The sequence below is a fragment of the Poecile atricapillus genome, chromosome 1, assembly GCF_030490865.1.
Source record: "Poecile atricapillus isolate bPoeAtr1 chromosome 1, bPoeAtr1.hap1, whole genome shotgun sequence".
In the NCBI taxonomy this organism is placed as follows: Eukaryota; Metazoa; Chordata; class Aves; order Passeriformes; family Paridae; genus Poecile; species Poecile atricapillus.
In genome coordinates this window covers 26,167,902-26,190,250 of record NC_081249.1, presented here as the reverse complement: position 1 = coordinate 26,190,250, position 22,349 = coordinate 26,167,902, and the positions used below count along the sequence as shown (strand labels likewise).

Here is a 22,349-nt window from a genome sequence, read left to right as displayed (position 1 = left end):
TTGCCTATCATCTCTCCTTATGAAATTGCAAAGTTCAGTTATAAGCCTTGTACTCATGCAGCCAGGGCGGTAAACATCATCAGCATGATTTAACAGGCTTTCAGCACACCCCTCATGATCATTCAAGTAGATAAGGAAAAACAAGATAAACAGAACAAAGGCATCTAGAAAATACTTCACTTTGTCAGTTGAAGAACAAACATGTATTACAGAGTTGCAGCCTGACCTAAGGTAGATTCATTAATTTCTCTCCTGCCCTACACAGTTCCACACTGCAAAGTTGCTGATCTCTGATAGTTACTGACCTTTTTCCTAAGGACACCCTTGTCCCAGCCTTAGGAATGCTTCCTGCTAATAATATTAAAGTGTCTTTCCCATATCACTTTTGACATATAATTTTGCTGTGTTTTTCACACCGAGGGCACTACCATATAATTTCTCTTCCCCTGCTGTTTCCAATATTGTCACTTACAGCCTTGAGCCTTCTCTTCTGACGCAGCTGGAGGATGGCAGCTGAGTCCAGAAACCTTTCTGCAGAGGTTTCCATGGGTAATGTTGATTCTCCAGGCAGCTGCAGTGCTATGCAGCAAGCTTTAGAGCTCCTTTTTATAGATGCTCTTATCAGTATGCTTTGACTCCTGGGGCCACAGTCATACTGAGAATTATCAAAATACTGGCGGTTCCCAGACTACATGTGGATGTAACTTGTGCTAACAGCCAGTAACCTTCATAGACATGAAGTTGTGAAGCCTTTAGGGAATAGTGGAAATTAACATTTAAAAATACATTTCTGTCCTTGCTATGTAGTCTGTTCTAAAGTTCAGTGAATGCATCAGCATTCCATCAGGAACAATTCACGTGAACAGGTTTAATCAGGCCTGCAGACTACAATTATGTAAGCATGATGCAATTTGCTGGGACAAAAACATGGAGCAAGTTCAGCATTTCATTACATTTTGTTATGGATCGAGAGCCTTAATCCATATGTAGATGAGGATTGACTAAACTTGGTAGGTAGTTGGTTGTAACAGGAACAAAAGGTGTCTGGATGTGATGGTTGCATTCCCTAACCTCATTAGCTGGATGAGTTGTCTAGTCCTGGAGCACATTATGTCTATGTTAGAATATAGACAAGCAGTGATATATAGATATAGATAGATAGATAGATAGATAGATAGATAGATAGATAGATAGATAGATAGATAGATAGATAATGTTTACTTCTTACTGGATATTCTATACTGCCAAATCTACTCAACCTTAACTATCTTCCCCAAGTATGGAGCAGCAGATTTATTTCAGGTCATGGGAAAGTAGCTCCAGCCAGAGTAGAGCTCCATGGAAGCAGGGTACACTTGTGTGGCGTGGTTAACCAAGTACAGACAGAAAGATGAGTGTCTGTACAGAAAATCACATGAGCTAGGGAAACCATGTATGCTGTGGGAATTTCATCCCTTACTTAGGATACTACAGCACCCAGTTGGTACTGAGAATTATCTTTTTATCTCTTCTTCAATACTGCTGGATTCATATTTTTTAAACAGGGGCTATTAAACCATCTTGTAAGCAGCTAAGGTTTTTTAAGTTTAAATTCCTGTGTGGGTATGAAAAGGCAGAGCTGCTACCTTTGCTGGAAATTGTGTTTCTCACTGGTATTTCTTATGAACAGATTGAGTCGTGCTGTTTTAAAAATATTAGGCACACTATATCCATGTACACCTATATTCACACACACCTTATAGGACTCTCAGTCCTATAATGCTTTTCTTTCCCCTAACAATTTCTACTCTTTGGCCTCCCTGAAGCCAGAAAAAAGGAACCTCAGGGAAAAAAAACACATATCTGATGTTCAAAATAATAAATATATATTTAAATAATATAAATATATATTTAAATAATAAATAATAACTATATTTCTTCCTAATAACTATATTTCTTTCATTCTTGAATGGATAAAGAATCCTTATGGTCCACAGGCAGTCAAACCAATACTTTCAGCACAAATATTATTAGGGAATTTCTCCTGATGCTCCTTCTCCACTTCTGGCTTTAAGAGTAACAATGGCTGTGGGGTGGCATGTGAGGAACTGGACCACATTTCAGCACTGCTGATACATCAGACAGAGGTGACGTGGCACACATGTCACATGTCACATTTTAGGAAGCATAAAGCCACTCCAGAATAATTCCTGATAAGGCTGACAATCATGCTGGTATCGTTATTTAGCAACTGCTCTGCAAACTCAAGAATGGAAGGCTTGCTCACTAAAATGCAGGGTATGAGACAAGAAAATCTCTGAACGCCTCAGCCTGTGAAACACTCATCTGCTGTCTTCATCTGTCTTTGCAGGGAATACCACGTCTAAATGCCTACCCTTAAAGGGAAGTCACTATTTTAAGGGAGTCAGTATTTTACTCTGGGAGCAGAACGATGATAATTTCTACCACACACGTTCACCATAACATAAAAACTTCAGGGATAAGGTTCATATGCAAAAAGGGGGTGGGAGAGAAGTTAAATAAGGTATATTTCCTTTTGCACCAGGTGGCAGATAGGAAGGCTGTGAGCTTCACTGGTCCGAACATCAGCTAAGCCTACCCTTTTGCACTCTGCCACTCTCACCAGCCCCTCCAGAAGTAAAGGATCAAAAGTAAATAGTATCCTTTTCTGCTGATCACACCACCAAAGCAGTTTTCACATTCAAGGGTTTATTTAGTTTCTTTGAATGCCTTTAAAAGCAACATGATATCATCTGCCCAGAAGAGAGCAGCATTGATACCCCGGGAAGGACAACCAAGGTATTCTCTCTTGCAAGACAGTGAGCTGGCTTGTACTATCAGACAAAATATGGGGATCCAATTATTGTTCTGAAATTTAGGAATTATTTCCATTAATCAATTAATAACCTAAGCATTCTTAGTGGGAACTTTTGTATGTAACAAGCGTAAATCTGAGTCAGCCACACAGTTGTGTTTGTGTTAGACCAAAATAAACTGTTCATAACATTTGAGGCTTGAGTAAAAGTACACTGTGCTATAGACAAGGCTACCCTTGACACACAGCAGATGTACCTTAATTAATCACAGAAACAGTCTGCTGTTTGCAGGGAACTTTTGGTTCATCCATTTTAAAGGGCATACACATCAAAGGGCCTGATGTTGACAGATGAAGTATAACTGTTACCTAACAAATCTACTGTTTCAGGGTTTAGAGGAGAAAAGGATATTCTGCTTAACTGAGGCTTCCTTCTTTTCTTCCGTGGGACAACGTTGCCTCCTATTCGCACCTCTGCCAAGGATTTTCTGTGAGTCTGTGGCCGTCTCTCCGGGCAGAGCTGATTGCTGAGCGTGCCTCTGCCCACGCTCCGCCAAGGCAACGCTGGCGGCGACTCAAGCCCGGCTTGGCAGCGGCCCCGGCCGGCGCTCCCCGGCTGCGCTGCAATCACGCTCCACTTGTGCCAGAACCCGAGCGCCTTCGTGATGCCGCACAGTAATTTGAGCAGGACCATCCTCCTGCAGGAGCAGCCCTATACCCGCTGAAGCACAGAATTCCCTCCCTGCTCCCCGCACAAAAAAGAAGTAAGAATTACGTTTTGCTGAACAATCACAGATTTTCACAGCACTGCAATGGCAGTCAAACCAAGTACAAACCTCTTTATTTTCTTTTCCTTCCCATTGGAGCTACTTTTACATTTCTGTGTGGGTGACTGCCTGTGATCCCGCAGAGGGAAGGTAGCTTTCCTAAAGAGTGTGCTGGAAGAACTGTTGATCTCCCTTGTGAAATCCCATCTGTTGTCTGCAGTAACTCTTACTTGCTGGCTGAAAAAGATAATGTTTCCCCAGCAGTAGCTGTAATTTTCCAAGCACTTCGCTGGGTGCAAAGTCAGAACTCAGTTCGAAAAAGGACAAGCAGGGATATAATTTTGCTCTTTCCATTCTGTTTTGCGGGGTGTTACGAATTAAGCTGCTGGCAATCCGGTAGGACTTGTGGGCTTCAGGCTTTGTTCAAGACCTCTTAACGTGAACAGTGTGTTAATTTTTGAGGTGGATTCTGGAAATGGGGAAGCCAATTTTTTTAGTATAATTTTCTGTATTATACTCCACGGTTTTTTTTCCAATCTGCATCTATTATTTAAATCGTATCTAAATGTGCGTTAGTTTACAGTGGGAACTAATCAGCAGAAGCTGAAGTTAGCAATATTTCAGTGTATTGGAAAAAGGTTCTTCCCCCAGAGGGTGGCTGGGCACTGGAACAGGTTACCCAGGGAAGTGGTCGCAGCACCAAGTCTGACAGAGCTCAAGAAGCATTTGGACAATGCTCTCAGGCACATGCTGTGACTCTTGGGTGTCCTCTGCAGGGTCAGAAGTTGGGCTTTTTTATGATCCTTGTGGGTCCATCTTTCAACCCAGAATATTCTGTGATTCTGACTGTAATGAATAATTAGGGGAAATTAAAAAGAACCATTTTTGGATTTGAGGAAAAAAAAGAATCCCAAACCAAGCCAGCGAATTTAAATAATAACACAACCACCTCTTCAACCTGGTTATAGGGAAATTCTTTGGGTTTGAAGAGCTGTACCTGAAACCACTTTCCCCCGTACTAATGAGACATTTCCCTCGTGCTAAAATATTTGAATTTCCCCCCCCCCCCCCCCCAAGACGTGAGCGAAATGTGAAACGCACACATCTGACCTGGGATTAGCACCAGATCCGCGTCTCCCAGCCAGGCCGGCCGGGCAGGGGAGGCGGCCGGGCAGGGCAGGGGAGGCGGCCGGGCAGGGCAGGGGAGGCGGCCGGGCAGGGCAGGGGAGGCGGCCGGGCAGGGGAGGCGGCCGGGCAGGGGAGGCGGGCCGGCCCCGCGGGCGCGGAGCTGCCCTGCCCTGCCGTGCCCTGCCCGCTGCCGGCCCGGGCACGGGGCGGGCCCGGCGGCCGCCCCCGCCCCTCGCAGGGCGGCAGAGAGTTGAACTGGGGAGCCGGAGCTCGGCGCGGGGCCGCGGCCGCGGCGCTGCTCGGCCTGGGAGCGCCCCCCCGCCGGGCGCCAGCGGGGCGGCCGATGGCGGGGCGAGAGGACGGGCGGGACTGGGCGTACAGGTAGGGCTGCCGACAGGGCTGCCGACAGGGCTGGGCTCGGAGGGAGGGAGGGCGAGCTGTGCCCCCCGAGCGCTCGGAGCCGGCCCTGCCGGGGGCCGCGGCCGGGGGAAGCCCCCACACACCGGCCCGGGCGCGGCTGAGGGCAGAAGCGGCCGCCGCAGCCTTCCCTGCCCCAGGACAGGCGGAGGAGGTGGCTCCCCTAAAACCCTGCGTCTTCGCTCTTTGTTTTTTTTCCTTTTCTGCCTTAGGAATGGAGTGGAGCATGAAATTAATCTGTATTTGCTGCCTGGGCAGTCGCAGTCGTAAATGAGAGATGTGTGTTTATGGACGTGTTTTGTGTGTGTCTGTTTTCATGTTCTGTGTCTTCAAAGAAACCTGTGTCGGTATCGTTGATTTTTACACCTGTGGTTTTTGTGTCAGATTTGAGGAGTACGTGAATAATAAGGTGTTCTTCTAAGCAGCCAACAATGTAATACCAACTTGGGGTCTGAATATTTAATTGTTCCTCGTCTGATTCATGCTTTACTACCTGTGACGCTCCTGTGAGCCGGTTTTCCCAAGGCTGTGCTGATGCTGTTCCATGGCCAGATTCCTTCTTCATGAATGAAACAGGCAGTGTTTTGGGAAGTTAAATTCTGAAGTCTGTCTAGAAACCTTGTCTGACTGGCAGATCCCTCTGCCTGTTTAACTTCTGTGAAGCCCATTAATGTCCTGTACTCAGGTGGTAATTTGCAGGTATGGAACACCCTGGGAAGCTGCGATAAATCTAATTTAGCGAGGTGAGTTGGTATATTAGAACAGGATGAGCCGTGGAGTTCTGATGCTCTGTCATTATTGTGCTGCCTGAGATAATGTGCTGTAACAGTAAACAATTGTAAAAGATAATAAAATAAGCATTTTAGTACTACATAGGAAGAAGGCAGATTGACACAAGGATTTGTCTTTTTCCATGTTGTGTATTTTCATGCAGATAATTTCAGAAATTACCAATTTAAAAATAACCTTTGTAACTTGTTACACTTGTACTTTCTGTTGTCATTTTTCTGCACAGAACTGCCTGTGAAGAGAATTCAGGCCATATTGGAGCTGTTGTGCTGTACCTCATACTTCTGTGTTCATCTCATGTTCATCTGTGTTGTGGAGAAAAATACTTCCCAGACTTTTATGTGGCCATAATTTTGTGTCAGTTTTGTACACGATGGGTTCTTTGCTCCAAAAACGCCTTACTTAAAAACCCAGTGAAATCTGTGAAACTGAGTGAACAGTGCATGTTTAAATTAATTTACTTTAAGAGCTTTGATATGCTAAATGGAGTGTAACAGTTTGTGTAAAGTAGGTTTTTGCTGGGAGGAGGGAGCCTTAAGCTGCTTTTAGAAATAGCAACTGGAAGTTATTTAAAGCATGCTTGCTTTTTTTGTTATTTTTCTTCAGCTGTAGGTATGTAGAAACATTATTATAGGAGTTCTTTTTATTTTGTAGGGTTGATCCATATGGGTTTGAAAGGCCAGAAGACTTTGACTATGCATCCTATGAAGCATTCTTTTCCAGATACCTAGTGGTACTCACTAGAAGAGCAATAAAATGGTCCAAGCTCCTAAAAGGGAATAACAGTATACAGAAGAGTTTAAAAGGTGAGCTTCGTGTCTCATTATAGGTAAAACTGTGTTATGTTAGGGTTCAATAGGTTTCTGGTTTTGAATGTTGAATACTATTTCTGTCTTCAAATGAAAGCCAGTAGTATAAACAGTAATAATGCATAAGCAGGTATGCTGTTGATAGAGGGATTTCATTAAAACCTTCCAAAGGAGTAATCCCTCTTCAGGCAACAAATATCTTGTTACATCTGTAACCCAGCTATTGTTGCCACTGACACTCCAAGATGCCGTTTTGCAGCTGTTGGCTGTATTGTACTCTGTGCTCTCTTTAAAAAGACATGAGATTATGCGGAAGATGCTGTCCTGAACCCCAGGGATCAGGATGTTAGGCCTTTCAGTTGCTGCCTCTTTAACAGTTCTTTAGGCTGCTGAGATTTTTCTAGCCCTCCTTATCCTCATTTTGTAAAATGACATTAACCGTGCAGCTAAAAAGGTGTGTGCTGAGAGCTGATGAGAAATGCCTTACTAAGTGAAGAAAGTGAGATTAATGCAGGGGCTAATGCAACATTGGATAAAATGCTGATGGAAGTGTTAATGTCTGCTTCGAAGAGCATGAAAACCTCTAGTAATGGGTTATCTCTTGCAAGAGATACAGGTAGAAACAAATAGAGTCAGAAGGTGTTAGGGAATCTTGTGAAACTAAAGGGTGGAGTTTCCTCCCACTCTCTCTGGGTTGTTTTCATATAAGCATCTAAATTTTCCTGTTTGGTCTAAATGGTGCTAATCAGGTTGCTTTCTCTTTGGGTGTCTTCTGGAATTGGGTAAAGTTCTCTGAAGTACATTAAGGAAAAATTGAGTAAAACTAAGGAAAGATTATTCAGATATTGTAACATGGGTAAGGTATTTAGAACTGTGCTCCAGGTGCAGCCTTTGGCTCATGATTCTGATGGTTTTGTTGTTTTGGGGTTGTTTTTTTCCCTGGCACCAGGAATGGGATGATAACTAGTGAGACATTTTAAATGTAACAGTGTATTTTGTGTACAGATGTCTGTTTTAAGGGTGTGAAATTCCAGAAAATGTAGGTTTGAGCTGTAGCTGCTAGATCATAGGCTGCTAAGAAGAAAGTATCTGCTTCTACTGTATTATTTTTTCTTAGAAATGTAAAGATGCTTTTGTTTGGGGTGTCAAGTTTGAATGCAGTGCAAACTTCATGCCATTTTGAATTAGTGAGGATTTTGAGATTTTGCAGAATTTAGTTTTCTAGTTGAGGAGAAATAATCTCAGTTTTGATTCATACCTTTCTCTTAATGTGTGACTGGTAGCAATGGCAGCTTTTAGCAATTTCTGTGAGTTCACTTCATTTCTCTTTGTGTTCCCAGTTTTAACATTTTAGAAACAGAATGTTACTGTGATACTAACTATGAATGCTTTTGGTCTTATTTTGGAGCCAAAACTTTGACCAAATCTCTCAATTTGTCCACCAGGCTTCAGAACCAATCGTCACGCTGCTCCACTGGGCACATAATGGAAGCAGCCTTTAACATGGCTTTGATTGTCTCCAGCAGGTTGCTCTTTGTGGAAACTGGGATTCTGTAAATCCTCTGAGGAGGCACAGGCAATGGCTCTGGGCTGTTGCACATCCTTGTGGGCTGGTGCATCATCTTCAATGTTACTGAGTTCTGCTAAAGATACCTGGATTTCTAGGCTATGGATTCTCACATATACATGTAATTCCAGGGAGCATGACAAAGATAAGTAATATTGAGGATATGTAGTCAGAGTGTAGATTCAGAGTTATTACAAAAAGGTTTCTGCATTAGCCTCATCTGATACTTCAGAGGAGGAGAGTGAAAGGCTGACCTGTGCAATTACTGATTTTTAAATACTTTCCTTCTCATTTCAATATTAAGATTGAAGTCTGTGACATGCACATGGAATTGTGTAAGCAGGTGTGTGCTTTATCCTGCAAGATGATTATGAAGTGATTACTTTGTGGGCAAATAGCAGAAGCTCTGCTAGTTACTCACTGAATTTCCCTCCTCCAGTACCTGACTTCATTGCTGTGAAGCTTTGCTCAGAGCTGCTGGCTCTGCTAGAAGCTAGAACTGAGAAGAATATTTGACCTGCCTCCCCAAACACAGTAGCTGTGAACCAGTGTTGTGTGTCCTGCTGTGAGTAGATATGACACAGTGTATGTGTGGTATCTCAGTAGTTCCACACCCATTTGTCTACACATAGAGAAGCTCATAATTTCTGCCCAGGTGAACAGGAAGAAGTGATGACCTGTGTTAATTTTCCAGTTTGGAAATGTGGCATGTTCACATGCTACTGAGTTTGCCTCATATCCAGGGTGTATATGTCCATGTATATAATTCTGTTCCACTATAAAGAAAAATAATTAGACTATGTTTTGACAATGGTAATTAAGCAGTGTATCCTGTTGTTCTGTATTGCAGCCTGCTGGCAGGGTGGGTGATGGGAATTTTGGCTGACAGTTCCTTTCACTCATTCCCCAGTTTCTTCCTTTTTCTTATTTTTCTGGTATTTTTTTTTGTTTCACCCTCTTATCTTCACCTTGCTTCCTCGGCACATGAGAGTTTATAGTCATTGTTTTTCACTTGCCTTCTCCATCTTTCTCTCTCTCCCTCTGCCACTACTGAAATCCTCTCAATTTTTTTTCCTTGCTTCATTCAACTCTATCTTTATGGGACCAAAATACAACTTTATGCTCTATTTTGTTTACAGGTGGGCAACACACTGACATAATTGCTCAAAGTATCCCAATTCTGACCAAATTCATGCTACACAAAAGAATTTGGTTGTTAGTGGATTAGTCAAAAGTGACCAGTAGCAGAAGATACTTTCTGGTCTTTGATAAAATACAGTGAAAGGGAAAAGCAAATGTATTAAACAGTGGTTATAACAGGAGCACTTCTGTTCCAGCCCAGGGCTTGGTGGAAGAAAAGGCAGTTTGACTGGAACTTTTAAGATTTACAGCACTGATCTGCTCTGTTTCTTCTGTTATGTATTCATGAAATAAAGCTTTCAGTTTCTTGTATGCTGTTTCCAGCTCTTCTGTAGAATTTTTCTTCTAGGGCCCAAGTTTATTTCCTCAACATTCAACAGTAATTGTTAGTACCTGAAAAAGTAGAAGTGCAGATGGTTCTCAAAATCACACTCTTCTAATATTTTTAAGATGAGATAATTTTCAGTTTTAAATGTTTGGGGTTTTTTTTCCTACATAAACTGAGTCTATGCTGTAGAGTGAAACAATATTAATGGGGGAAAAAGGCAGTACAACACTTACCTTGAAGCAGAAGTCTCCAAAATTCTCATATTCTACCATCAAACAAGGACAGGCAGGTTGAAATTACTTATTTTTACATCTTGTTACTGTAAATAATGTACAGTATTAGAAAGGTGTTATTTTCTGCATATCTTGATCTTGACGTTACTTTGGGTATTTATCATCACTGTTGGACTGCTACCCTATCAAGTAGCTGTTTTTTCTTGTAAAAAGGAAACCACATTCATAAAGTGTGATTCTAAGCTTGTGAAACTAGCACTAAGTGTCAGAGGCAATTGAATTATTAAGAGGGGGAGAGGGTTTCTTAACAATTGCTGTTTCATATTTTGTTAATGAACAAAGGCAAAAATTTTACATTAAGATATTTCTTACCTATGTATGTTCTAGAATTTAGACCACATAATGTGATTGTCCTGGGAGTGATTCTGTGTACAGTACTTGGGGCTGCACAACAGTGCTACATTTGAGATCAAGACCTTGGTTTACAACTGGGATTGGATGTGTGGGTGGAGACCCATGCATGATCTGACTTCATCTGGGAAAGCTTCTCAGATGTTACAGTGGGAGGATATTCTGCAGTGTGAACTGTTGTTGTGGACTTCTTAGTTCCCAAGGATATGTGGAAGACAGCCTAAAAATATTTATATATATATATTTGGATAAACACAATTCTATGTATAGAATATATCTACATGTATCTAAATATATGAATGATCTATATAAATATATAAATGATGTATATTAAACTGCAGCTGTCCTTCTTTTCAAAACTACTTTGCTGTTTCTAAATGCCAGTTTGCAGATCCTAGCAAGTATTATAATGGTGTGAGGAAAAAAAGCACAATGTAAAGGGCTTTTGCATTCCTCAGGGAGTGAGGGAGCTGGGTCAGTAGTCACTTGGGGTGATTCAAGCCCCTGGCTATCTATTGCCATGAGAACGATGACACTGAGGAATAATGAGTGTGTGCTGTGCTTCAGGCTGCTTTCCCCTTGTGCTACTGTCAAAGGCTTGTCCATGTTTATCTTGGATTTAATGTGTATTGTTGGATATCAATGTTGGCTGTGCTTCCAGAGTTTGCAATTGTTCCAGAAAAAAATACCATTGGGATTATGTGTTAAAATGTGATAATACAGTATTTTAGCCAGTAAGTTTGTTTCTAGACTCATCTGAATGTCTCTTTGTTAATTTAAATGGGACTGATTCTTGATAGTCATTCCTGTATTTGCTATGTCAACTTACAGGATTTCTTGAGCATTACAGTTCAAGATCTTGTAAAAAATATTTTTGGGGGTTATTGAACCACCATGGAAACAAGAGAATCATTTCCAGTCTAAAAGAAGGTTGTAGTTAAGGTGACTTTATGACTGGAACTGTAGAGTCTGTAACCTGTAATATAAATCCTCATTGGAAAGCTAAACAAAAACTGTACCCTGAAGACCAGGCATTTATTCCAAATATATTCTTTGAGAGAAAACACCAGATTTTACGTGGGTGAAATGCTCATTATATGTGCATGTTTATGTTGGGTGACACGAGGAAAGCAGCTTTGGGTCCTAAAGGATATACAGCTGTAATTACGTGGAGTGTATTGAAAAGGTGTCTGGCTGGGTTTTTCAACCTTGCTTCACTCTGCTGTTTTTCAGGCCTTTAATTTAGGCAGCATTTATTACAGAACTGTGTGATTCAATAAAACCTGGCTAGGTAGTGATAATGTTGTGTGTGGTAGAGTGTGGGCGGAATAAAATCCTCAGATTTGAGTCCCATAAAATTTCAAGAGGAGAAGTTGATGATTTTATTGATAAAACATGATTCATTTAGTACGAAATGCCTGTTTCATTTGTCGTTTTCTTCTCCCCAAAGGAAAGAGAAGAATCTCAAACATTCAGCTGTCTTTTAGGGTCAGAAAAGGTAACACTGATTTAGGATTATGTACCCATAAGCAGCATTGACTCCTTATTAATATTTTTCATACCATTCCCAAGAGGAAGCCGCTTTTGTTGTCATTAGCTTGATGCTTCTTCCTGTAATCTTTCATCATAGTTATTTACACTGAATCATCTGCTTAAAAAAAAAACCCTGAAGCACACCCTTATGATGAAAATGATGCAGGAGATAAGAGCTACTTTAGATTTGAAAAGACTTCCACAGTTATTCTAGGAAAAAGTCATCTGCTGCTCACTCACATCTCCAGTTCTTCCAGGGCTCATTCAGACAGGAGGCATATTCCTCAGTTTCTGCTGTATTTTAGAGGTCAGGCACTAAGCTGAAGCACTAGGGTTACGGTAACATGACCATTGATGCTAGACCCATCATGTCAGAGGCCACTGGTGATGTAGGAAAAGTCAAGTCAGTGCTTGTCTGAATGAAAAAGGACAAAGATCAAAGGGAAACTGCTGCTTGTATCTCCATCCAGGAAAGTAGAAAAGGAAAAGATTCAAAAGTCTAGCAAGGGAAGAGAGGAGGGAGGAAAACCTGAGTGTGAAGATCTGAGAGGGAAGTCTGAGTGACAAGAACTTAGGAGTGAATCTAAAATATACTGTGCAGTTGAGAAGTAAATCCTAAGCTTATCCTAAAATGTTAGCATAGGAGAGAAAATATAATAATCTTCAGTCAAGTGTTTTCCTATGATGTCTTAACTTCAGGCTCCTCATTTGAAAAAGAATAATATGGATGAATTTTTTATTTATTTATTTATTTAAGAATGAACAAACAAAACCAAACTTCTTGTCTTGCAGTGAAGAGATATATCAGGAAAGGCATCCCCAATGAACACCGTGCATTGGTCTGGATGATTGTGAGTGGGGCCCAAACCAACATGGAACAAAACCCTGGGTATTACCACAGACTGCTTGAAGGAGAGAAGAATGCCAAGCTGCTTGAAGCAATCAAAACAGGTTATTTCTCTTGATAATGCTGTTTATCCGTATTTATCCATCCTATGTCTTTAAGTGTTAGAGATCAAGTTATGTCATGGAAAACTTAATGTTTCTGTAGTAGTGGTTTAAGTGCTGAAATAACATTTAAATTAGATTAGCCATAAGCTCCTTAACAGCACAGATCTTTCCAGGTTCATCATGTGGTTAAAAGCATTAAGGAATGCTTTTAAGGAAGATTAGAAATAATTTGAGAAGGACTAAACTAGAAAACATTACAGCGTCATCTAAGTGATTGAAGAGTTGTAACTTTGAGCCATGACAATTGCATTTGAGTCTGTTTCTCCTTAATTCTGTCCCATAGGACACTGGAGAAGCAACAGGGATGGTTGAAGATGTGGTACAGGGGCCCATATGAGGCAGGTGAACTATGCTAGGATTTTAGGTTGAGTAAGAAGACTGATAAGAAAAAGCTGTTGATAGATTTATATGAATTATAAATGGTGCAGAGAGGGTGGATGAGGATCAATTGTTACTTGTTTCTTGTAACATTAGAACCAAGGACACTGAAATTTGCTATGCTGCAGGTTTAGAAGAGTTGTGGCACCTGTTGCTGCAGACTTTAGAAGTATGAACTGGTTTAAACAAAATTTGATAAACTGATAGATGGGGGAATCCACTTGATGCATGAAATATTAAACACTAAAAGTAAATCCCTGGGAGAAATGTAGGAGGTGAAATACCCCTGCTCTATTAGTCTGTTTCCATGTGTGCTTTCTGTGAACATTGATCAGTGGCCAATACTGGTGGCAGCATATAAGGGCAAACAGAACTTAGGCATTGGGAGGAAAAAGGCAGCAGGTGAGGACAAACAAGTAGAAGTTTGATGTAACTGATACTTGTCCTGAAACCTGCTACAGCAGAGCCTTTGTGGCGAAGCTGATATTGGCTGAATTGCCAATTACAAAGTCAAGAGGTTGGGCTCTGCTCTGGAACAATCCTGCAGTTATTTGGTTAGAAAGGCAGGTTGTCTTTTTTCTCTTGCAAAAACACAGGTACTTAAAGTTTGGGCTTTATGGATTTTTATTAGAGTTGGATAAGCATCCAAACACTTTCAGTTTATGTGGAGTTTCTTCTCTGCCTTTCCCTGCAACAGCACTACTTCGGGCTTTTGAGACTACACGCCTTAGTAAGGTATTTAGGAGCATAAACTTTATGTTCCTATGAATATGGAGACTTGCCAGAAATCTGCAGGCTTATATCCTGCTCAGAACAAGAAACAGTAGAGCTCTTACTATGAATAAGGAAGGAGCTAGTAAGATGACTTTCTAAAGTCCATCTTGGGAAGGGTCTGGAGAGGCATCAAACTATTCAGCTGGAGTAAAATTATTGCAAGAGAGAGTTGAAAACAACTTTTTTCCAGTACTAGACAAAGACGTGAAGAGTCAGTAGGTGGCTTTCCCCACAGGTTGAAATGAAATTAAAATATTTTTCTCGGGGAGGAAAAATACTGGGAGATGATAAAGATTTATTTGTGAACTATGGAGGAAATAAAGTTTCAGAAGAGCTACTGCATTGATTGGAATACTGCAGAAGAGAAAATTAACATGGAACAAGTGAAGGGAAAGATAAAGAAAATGGTTTGGAAGATTTTATTGGAGGGGAAATAATATAATGAAGAGTTCACACACTCCTTCAGAAATGAAGAACTGATGTGGACATAGGAGGGATGAAAGGAACAAAGTAGTTAAGGTGAATGAACCTTTGTGGTTAGTGTGTTTAATGAACTTGTGCTCCTGTTGACTGTGCACATATTATAGTGGGCTTTGGCTGAAGACTCTTTCAGTGTGAATTGTTGCCTGACTTTCCTTTTGTTTCTTTGAGTGTTGTTTTCCCATTACTGTAAACAAGGAATGTTTGAAACTAGTTTTCATATGGGAAAGTCTTTAATGTGGTATAATCAGGTTAAAAAGGGCAGGTAGACTGTGTAAAGAAATGGTCTAATCTTTAAAGAAAAATCTGATTAGTAATAGCAATGGAAGTCTTTCAGCTAATTAAATCTGTAATCTGTTCTTTCACCATTTTGCCCTTTAACTTCCCGATTCTGAACTGATGAGCTTTTTTGCTACTTTGTTTTATATGGTATTTGCTGTTTGAACATTTTTGGTTTTTTGAGAAAAATGTAGAAGGGAACAGGCTTCTTACTCTAACCATTAAAAAAGAGCTTAAAGAATGCAGGTGTCTAGATTTTTGTGTCGTAGTTTAAATACACATTTAAAAGGTCATGCATTCCAGCAACACTTTGTTTTTCATGGCCTATTATAGGAAAGTTTAGTAGGACAAATGATATTGTAAGATAAAAAGTGGCTGTCCTAATGCAGAAGCTACGTGCTGGGTGCAAAAAGACTGGAGTGTAAGTTGTAGCTTCCTTGGAGTAAGCTCCCCTTAGGCTGGGCTGTTTTGAATTTCAGCTCTTGTATCTTGTCTTTTCTCTCCATTGAAAAAACATGCTTTTGGACCGAAGTGTGTCTGTGTCTGCAAGTGCTCAGGCATGTACATGCTGCTAATTTGTGTTTCCACTCTTGCATTTCATGAGGAGGAATTGTAGGTGCTGTGAACCCTACGATTTGATACTTATCAGTCAGTCCCAGAGCCTGAGCTGCAGCTGGCGTAAGGATCTGACTAGGGACTGGATGATACCTAATGATGGGTTCAGAAAAGTAATTCAAACAATAGCCATTGCCATTTCACTGGAGACAGGCAATAGTTTGCTGTCAAAGCACAAAGAAGCTTCATTGAAACTGTGAGTGGAAGTTGGGAATTATCAGGTAAGTTTAAAGCATTTAACCATGCAAGAGGAAGGGGAACAGCATTGTCAACTCTTGTGGCTCTCTGTAGGAGGAGCCCTATCGGGTCATATCCAAGCAGCTGCCTCATCTGGTCTTTGGTGTACCAGAACAGCTGAAGGGAGAATTGGAGGAGTAAAGTGTGTAGTGACACTTCCTTAGAATTCCACTAGGAACTTTTCCTAGTCTCCAGTTATCTGCTGTTTGGAGAGTTGCCAAGACATATGCTGTATGTTTGTACCTAATAATGCTGGATGGGAAAAAAATTCACAAAACCTCTCCTGGTTGCTCCTTTTTCATGTTGTTTACCATGCTCATGATTTTGCAGATTTGTGCTGCAAAATGCTGTTAAGCATCTCCCTCTAAACTAAGGAGCTTTTATCCACCTGGGTTTATGCTATGTATGGTAACCATTTTATATCTGTGGTCTTCTTCGTTACCACTCTTTTCTGTAATTTCTCTAATTCTGGTAGCATCTTTTGGAGATTGGAATTTATGCATGTGCTTCTCAGATTTTTACAGTGTCAATATTGTTCTTTTGTAGGAGTCCTAACCCTGTTGGCTTTCTTGATTGCTGAAAGCTCTTGAACTGTTACTTGGTATTGAGGGTTGTGAGGGTCAATTCTTCTGACTTTAGTTAATGACAAACTTGACTTTAACTTAAAACAAGCAAACCCCCCCCAGCCTCCAAAACAATTTATAGTTCCAGGTGTTGCAGGGAAAAGCTTGAAAATGACTACTAAATACTCAGTTATAAGAAATCTAAAATATTCTCTAAGTATACTGTTTTTACAAGTTGCAATTTATGACCTGACCTCCTTATTCTGGATTTGCAGTGGAGCACTTGTAGTTGGCAGTTGTAGTGAATTTTTGCTCTGCTTTCTACTATGTAAATAAAGAAAAAATTACCTGTCTGGAAGCTCTTCAGAGCAGATGCAGTCATGGATGTAGCAGTGGCAAAGAAATGACCATAAGTGGAGTAGGATATGTTAGTTATAAAAATACTTGTGTAATTTACTGACCACCTATGTCTTTGAGTGGGAAATACTTGGATATGAAAGTAAAAGTGCCATGGTTTAGGAAATGTATTCTTCAATTTAGCACTACTGCTAAAACCAGGGTTCCTTTCCCTGCCTCCAGTTGGAGGGACAAAAGGCAAAGATCACAGGTTGAGATAAGAACCATTTACTGGAAACAGCGATGAGATACAAAATGAACAGTAACAGCAGCAATATTAATAACAAAAGGTGTATTAAACAATTCACACAGAAAGAAAACAAATTATAATTTACAATACCAGGCTCCCTCCCACTTTCTCCACTGGATGGAACCCCTTCTCACTGGAAGACAGTCCCTTTCCCAGACCCCTGGCAGTGATGAGGTGGTTGCTGGAGCAACCTCCAGGCCCTAAAGCCACACTCCCTCCCAGGTACTGCAGAAATCAACTCTGTCCTGGCTGGAATCAGGACCAAAAGGAAGGATGAGATAGCAAGGTGAAGAAGGTTGTTTTGTAGATGCCTGACCTTCAAAGTACCCTAAGTAGGAAAAGCATGAGTCTGGTTCCAAAAGCGTTGATTTTCTGGACTGTGATTTTAAATCTCTTTGCTCCAGAAATAGCATGAGTGACTGTGGTTCTTGGTACCAAAATAGACATCTGTTTTATTAACTGAGGCTAATGTGTTCTGCCTGTTTGTGTTACTGAATGAGGTAGAAATACTGCAGACCTCGGAGAGAGAAGAAAAGAAGCCAATGGGCTTCTCATGGTTGCTGCACAGAGATAAATCACGAGCAAAGCTCGTGGCTGGTTTTGTTTCATAGCAGCATAAAAGTGCCATCTCAGAGAGAGCTGAAAGATTGCCCAAAAAATTGCTATTGGGATTTAATCTGAATTTACTACAAAAGAGTGCTAGTCTTTTCATTGTGACCTTCTTCCTGGTCCTATACTCCCATACTAGTTTATTTATCAGCAGATCTGCATATAATGACAGGATAGTCATAATTATGGGATTTATCTTTACACTTAGCACTGTAAGATTCTGATGTTCATTTTGCTGCTTGAAAAGAACCTTGATTTTTTTTTCCAAAACTGGACTAGTTTGAGGCTGTGTTCCTTTGGATAGTAATGTCTATTTAAGAGCAAAGTAGATTGATGGACAGTAGGTCAGAGGGTAGGCTGTGCAGAGCATGAGAAGGAGGTGTTTGGATGTCTCTTCTGGAACAGATGTATTAAATTAGATGTAAGTGGTGAAGCCAGATGAACAGCCTTTGCCCACGCCTGCCATTTGCCTCAAGTCATATCTCACCCTCATCTTGTAGCATGGTAAAACATATTGGCTTGTGTGTGCCCATGGAGTGGATTGAGTTCCCCTCACCTTGAGTCAGAGGAGGCTCAGAACTGGAGGGGGAGGGAGAGCATGCGAATGGAGCAGAAAGGGCAGGATGGAGAGGGAATGCGACCCTCTGCTCTTGTGCTCAAAGTAATAATCTGGCACAAGTAGGCTTGTCAGACCATGCTTCATATCTTCTATTAAGGGTAAAGCCTTTTAGCTCTTGTATCTTGTTTTTTCTCTCCATCCCCTTGCCCTAAAATAAAGTATTGTTACTAAAGGGAAGTTTTAGATCCTTCATAAAACTAGGGAAGGCTTCCTCCAGTCCTCCAGGGAAAAAAATTGCTCTGGAATCAGAAAACAAGTTGCAGCTGATTCTCTCAATTGCAGGTTGTGAAATTACAGATGAGTTCAGCTTGAGTAGTCCCTGCTTTGTATGTATGGACTTTTCTTATTCTCCCCTCACTCTTTCTCTGCATAGCTGAGGAGAAGAGCCATGGCTAAAATTCAGCATTAATCTTTTCTGTAACATTCAGCATATACTTTAATAAATAATAAATTTTGATTATGCAAATACTATGCTGCATAAACTTCCTACCAAGAATAAACAAAAGAAATTTATTTATCCTGTAACTGTCTCTTGTTCAGATCCCCTCAAAAATCGTCTTTTTCCTTGTGTTTTTCTTCTCATTCATATGGAAGGTGAAGTGAAATATTTTCCTGCAAGTGATTTGTTTCCTTTAAAAGGAAGAAATAGCAATTAGTGTGATAATTTCTTCATGCATGTGACTACACTACTTATGATTTTGGGGAGCTTTTTTGCTTTGGTTGCTTACAGCTGAACTTTGTGTCAAAGCTGTAACAGACTTCTTCCTTTATGCCAGAAAAGGCATGATAAAACATGATAATTCTTAGGACATGAAGATCTGTACAGAGGTGCTGAAGTTTGTTTTTAACTTTAACCCAATTTGTTGTTGTTAAATATAAACCAAACAACTACTTATATTTTATTAATAATCTTAGGTTTTGAAAATCTGCAAAATTGCTTTTAGGTGTTTAAGTTGGAGAGAAAAATTCTATTTAAAGATCAGATGCACAGATCTGTGCAAGTGACCTTGGGTTCTCTCTTTATGGAGTGAAGCAGGCCAAAAATTAACTCTGCCTATTTCTTTCCAACAACTAAGGACTGTTCTGGGGTGACCGTCTCAGACTTGGATGTCTAATTTTTAGACCTTTGTAAGGAGATATGAGTCCTACTATAAATGTTTGGTCTGAAAGAAATTAATAGTTGGAAATGTCAGTAATTACATTCTCCTTACTTGGTTAAGCACTAAGCTTGAAGCATGTGGAAACGTGCTCTGCTGCTTGGTTATCAGAAATCACTCCCATTCTCGATGATCTTGCACCAGTTAAGACACAGCTCTTCTCATGATCACATAATGGAGAAAGTTAAATTTTAAAAAGTGATTTTTAAGTGTAAGTCAGCAGCTGTGGAAAAAGGTCTGGATTTTTTTTGGGCTGCTACTGTTTGGTAGACGTTCACTGAGTAAGTCAATTGCAAGTTCATCTGGTTTGTTACGAGAATATGCTTTCCTAGAGGCACAACTCATTTCATGCCACTTGACTTGGTACATTTGCCATGTCTTGTGTCTGTCAGTCTAAATACCTGGTTAGCTTTCATTTAAGCCTTGGCAGTCAGACATGGAGAGAGTCCAGTCTGCAGGAGAATTTCTTTAGGCCTGCTTGAAATTGATTTCTGTACACTTAATAGGATTATTCTTTCCAGGAATAGATTATTCTTGAATGAAAGTGCCCTTTTAGCCAAAATGGAGGTAAAGCAGTTTTTTGAAATTAATCTGCCAAAACAACAATTCAGTGAAGCTTCAGTTGTACTTCAGAAGACCTGTAAAAGTTTTTTTGGGAAGTGACAAGGAACAGCTCTTAATTTTGGTCTTTTTCCCTTTTGTCTAGACATGAACAGAACATTTCCAGATAATGTAAAATTCCGCAAAACCGCTGATCCGTGTTTGCAAAATGCACTCTACAATGTATTGGTAGCATATGGGCATCATAATAAAGCAGTAGGATATTGTCAGGTGGGTAATCATTGTTTTGTAAACAATGCTGCATTTCACCAATGGTAACTGTTCTTGTCCATTTGTGTGGTTTTAGAAGCACACCCACAAAATATTTCTGTTCGTAAACTGGTGCTGGGAGGTTGGGGGGTGTCCCCAGTTCAAAGTCCTTCTGAATTTCTCAGTGGCTGTTCTCGTAGACAGCTTGATCAGTTTGGTTCCAGTTGTGAGTTGCAACGTAAGTATTTTATCACACATGGTTGTATGAAGAGTAGTTGCTTTGGAGAGCAAGAGGAAGCCAGCTTGCCTTCCCCTCGTCCTGCCATGTTTCCCCAAACAGTCCTTGGTATGTACAAGGCATCATGAAATCTCAATTTCCTTTGTTTTCACTGTTACATTTTTCAAAGTACAGAAAGACCAGTGTTAATGTGGCGTCATGTACTTGGGGGTTGGTAGCATTTATTTAGTGCCATCTCCCAATATAGATAGCACAAGTAAGAAGAAAATGTCTTTGAAATTCAACCTGATACTGCTTTGATGGCAGCTCAAGAAAGCTGTTGTCACTGTCAAGTACTGTAAAGTTTCCTGTGGGACAAAGAAGATAAGTTGATTCATGATAGTCTGACAGTCAAGAAAAAAAGCATCTGTTTTTAAGGATCTCAAAGAAGCAGGCACTGTCCTAAGCAAAATGTGGTTTTGGTTCACTTATTAAGTCCTCTCCTGTCTTCTCTGCTTCCTGAGCAAGAAAATGTGTGCTAAGATATAGCTCATTTTAGTTGAAAAAGTTAGTGTAGTAAATACAGCTACTCCAAAGCTGAAAGAATATGAACAGTATATTTTTAAATCTTGAGAGGAGACTTACAGGGACTTCAACTTACACTGAAGTCTCTAAAAAAAAACTATTTTCTTGTGTACCCCAACTAGTTTTAGTACAGAAATTATTTACTCCCATTCTTCAAAATATGAGTGATTTATATTATTTTCAGTAATATGTATTTATCAAAATATAATTTTAATATTTTGATAATAACAGAAGGGGTGGAATTATGAATACTCACTCTTGCAAGTGTCAGGTTTCTACATAGAGGTGGTTATACACAACATAACACAAAACTTCTAAACCATAGTAGCTTCTACATGTCCAATTGTTAATAAAATATTTTGGTACCTTTACTGTTTAATGGGCTAACAAAAGAAGAACACTTAAAAACCCTTGTGTGCATTCTTAGCACATCTGGTCTCCTCACAGGATCAGTGCTATTATATGTATATGTGGAGTACTGGAGCTAATATAGAAGAAAATGGTTTGTACACAGCCTTTGGATGAATTAAGCAGCAACAGCTTGTAAAATCTGCTGGAACTGCAACATTTTACTTAATGTGTTTGGGTCAGACATTCTCCTCCTGCAGGTTTGTTGTGTTTGTAGTGCTCATCTAATACAGATGTGTTTGGGTTCTGATCAAGCAGCTTTCAGTTACATTGGGCTTTGGAGTTTAAAAAATGCAAAATTGAAATGCAAAAATACTGCTAAGCTTTTTCTTTTAATTTTCCTCTCCTTGATCTTTGTTAATAATTCTTGTTAGCTGTTGTTGTGCAGGTTGAGCAGGTTACTCAACCAGTGGCCTTCATTCTTCATTAGGATTGTTTTAATATGCACACTTTGTAGAACTGTAGTATTTTAGCCCTTAATCAAAAGAAGTAAGCTAGAAACTCCTAAGATAAATGTATGCGTCTCAAAACCCTTCTTTCTATTTCAGGGTATGAACTTCATTGCTGGATACCTGATTCTTATTACAAAGAATGAAGAGGAGTCCTTTTGGTTGCTAGATGCCCTTATTGGAAGAATCTTGCCTGGTATGTTAAAAACATAGTTTTATTTATATATTGGAGGTTGGCTTTTATCTTTGCATTCTTCTCCAGTTGTAGACAATATCTGTATCGGTCTGTTCAGTAGCTTTCTGAAGTCCCTTGTCTGGATCTCTGGGGTTTGCAGGAGGTGTTCACACAAGCAGTTTTGCCCCATGTATAAGCTGAACCTCACTGCACATGTTAGGTAATTTAAAACCAGAAGCAGACACCAGGCACAGCTATATTTTTTACTCCTGTGAAAATACATTTGGGAATGCTTTTTCTTGGGGTTTAATTATAGAGGGAGAATGGTTTTATTGTGAATTCCCATTAGCATTGCACAGGTCTGACTACAGATACAACTTTAATGTAGGTGGAAGGTCTC

At 40.2% G+C, this 22,349-nt stretch overlaps 2 protein-coding genes across 4 annotated transcripts in view; both read left to right on the top strand.

The window, feature by feature from the left end:
* The window catches only part of ADPRHL1 (ADP-ribosylhydrolase like 1), a 110,200-nt gene that overhangs the window by 46,601 nt on the left and 41,250 nt on the right, over positions 1-22,349 (top strand). The window lies entirely within an intron of this gene.
* The window catches only part of GRTP1 (growth hormone regulated TBC protein 1), a 34,130-nt gene continuing 16,587 nt past the window's right edge, over positions 4,807-22,349 (top strand). Inside the window, exons 1-5 of one of the 3 annotated variants that reach the window (XM_058826472.1) lie at positions 4,811-5,091; positions 6,571-6,722; positions 12,730-12,888; positions 20,012-20,136; positions 21,874-21,970. In XM_058826472.1, the coding sequence (XP_058682455.1) occupies positions 5,054-5,091; positions 6,571-6,722; positions 12,730-12,888; positions 20,012-20,136; positions 21,874-21,970 (571 nt within the window). In that variant the 5' untranslated portion in view covers positions 4,811-5,053. Of the gene's footprint in view, positions 5,092-6,570; positions 6,723-12,729; positions 12,889-20,011; positions 20,137-21,873; positions 21,971-22,349 lie in introns of all 3 variants that reach the window. The other 2 variants (XM_058826480.1, XM_058826489.1) reach the window with 2 other exon arrangements.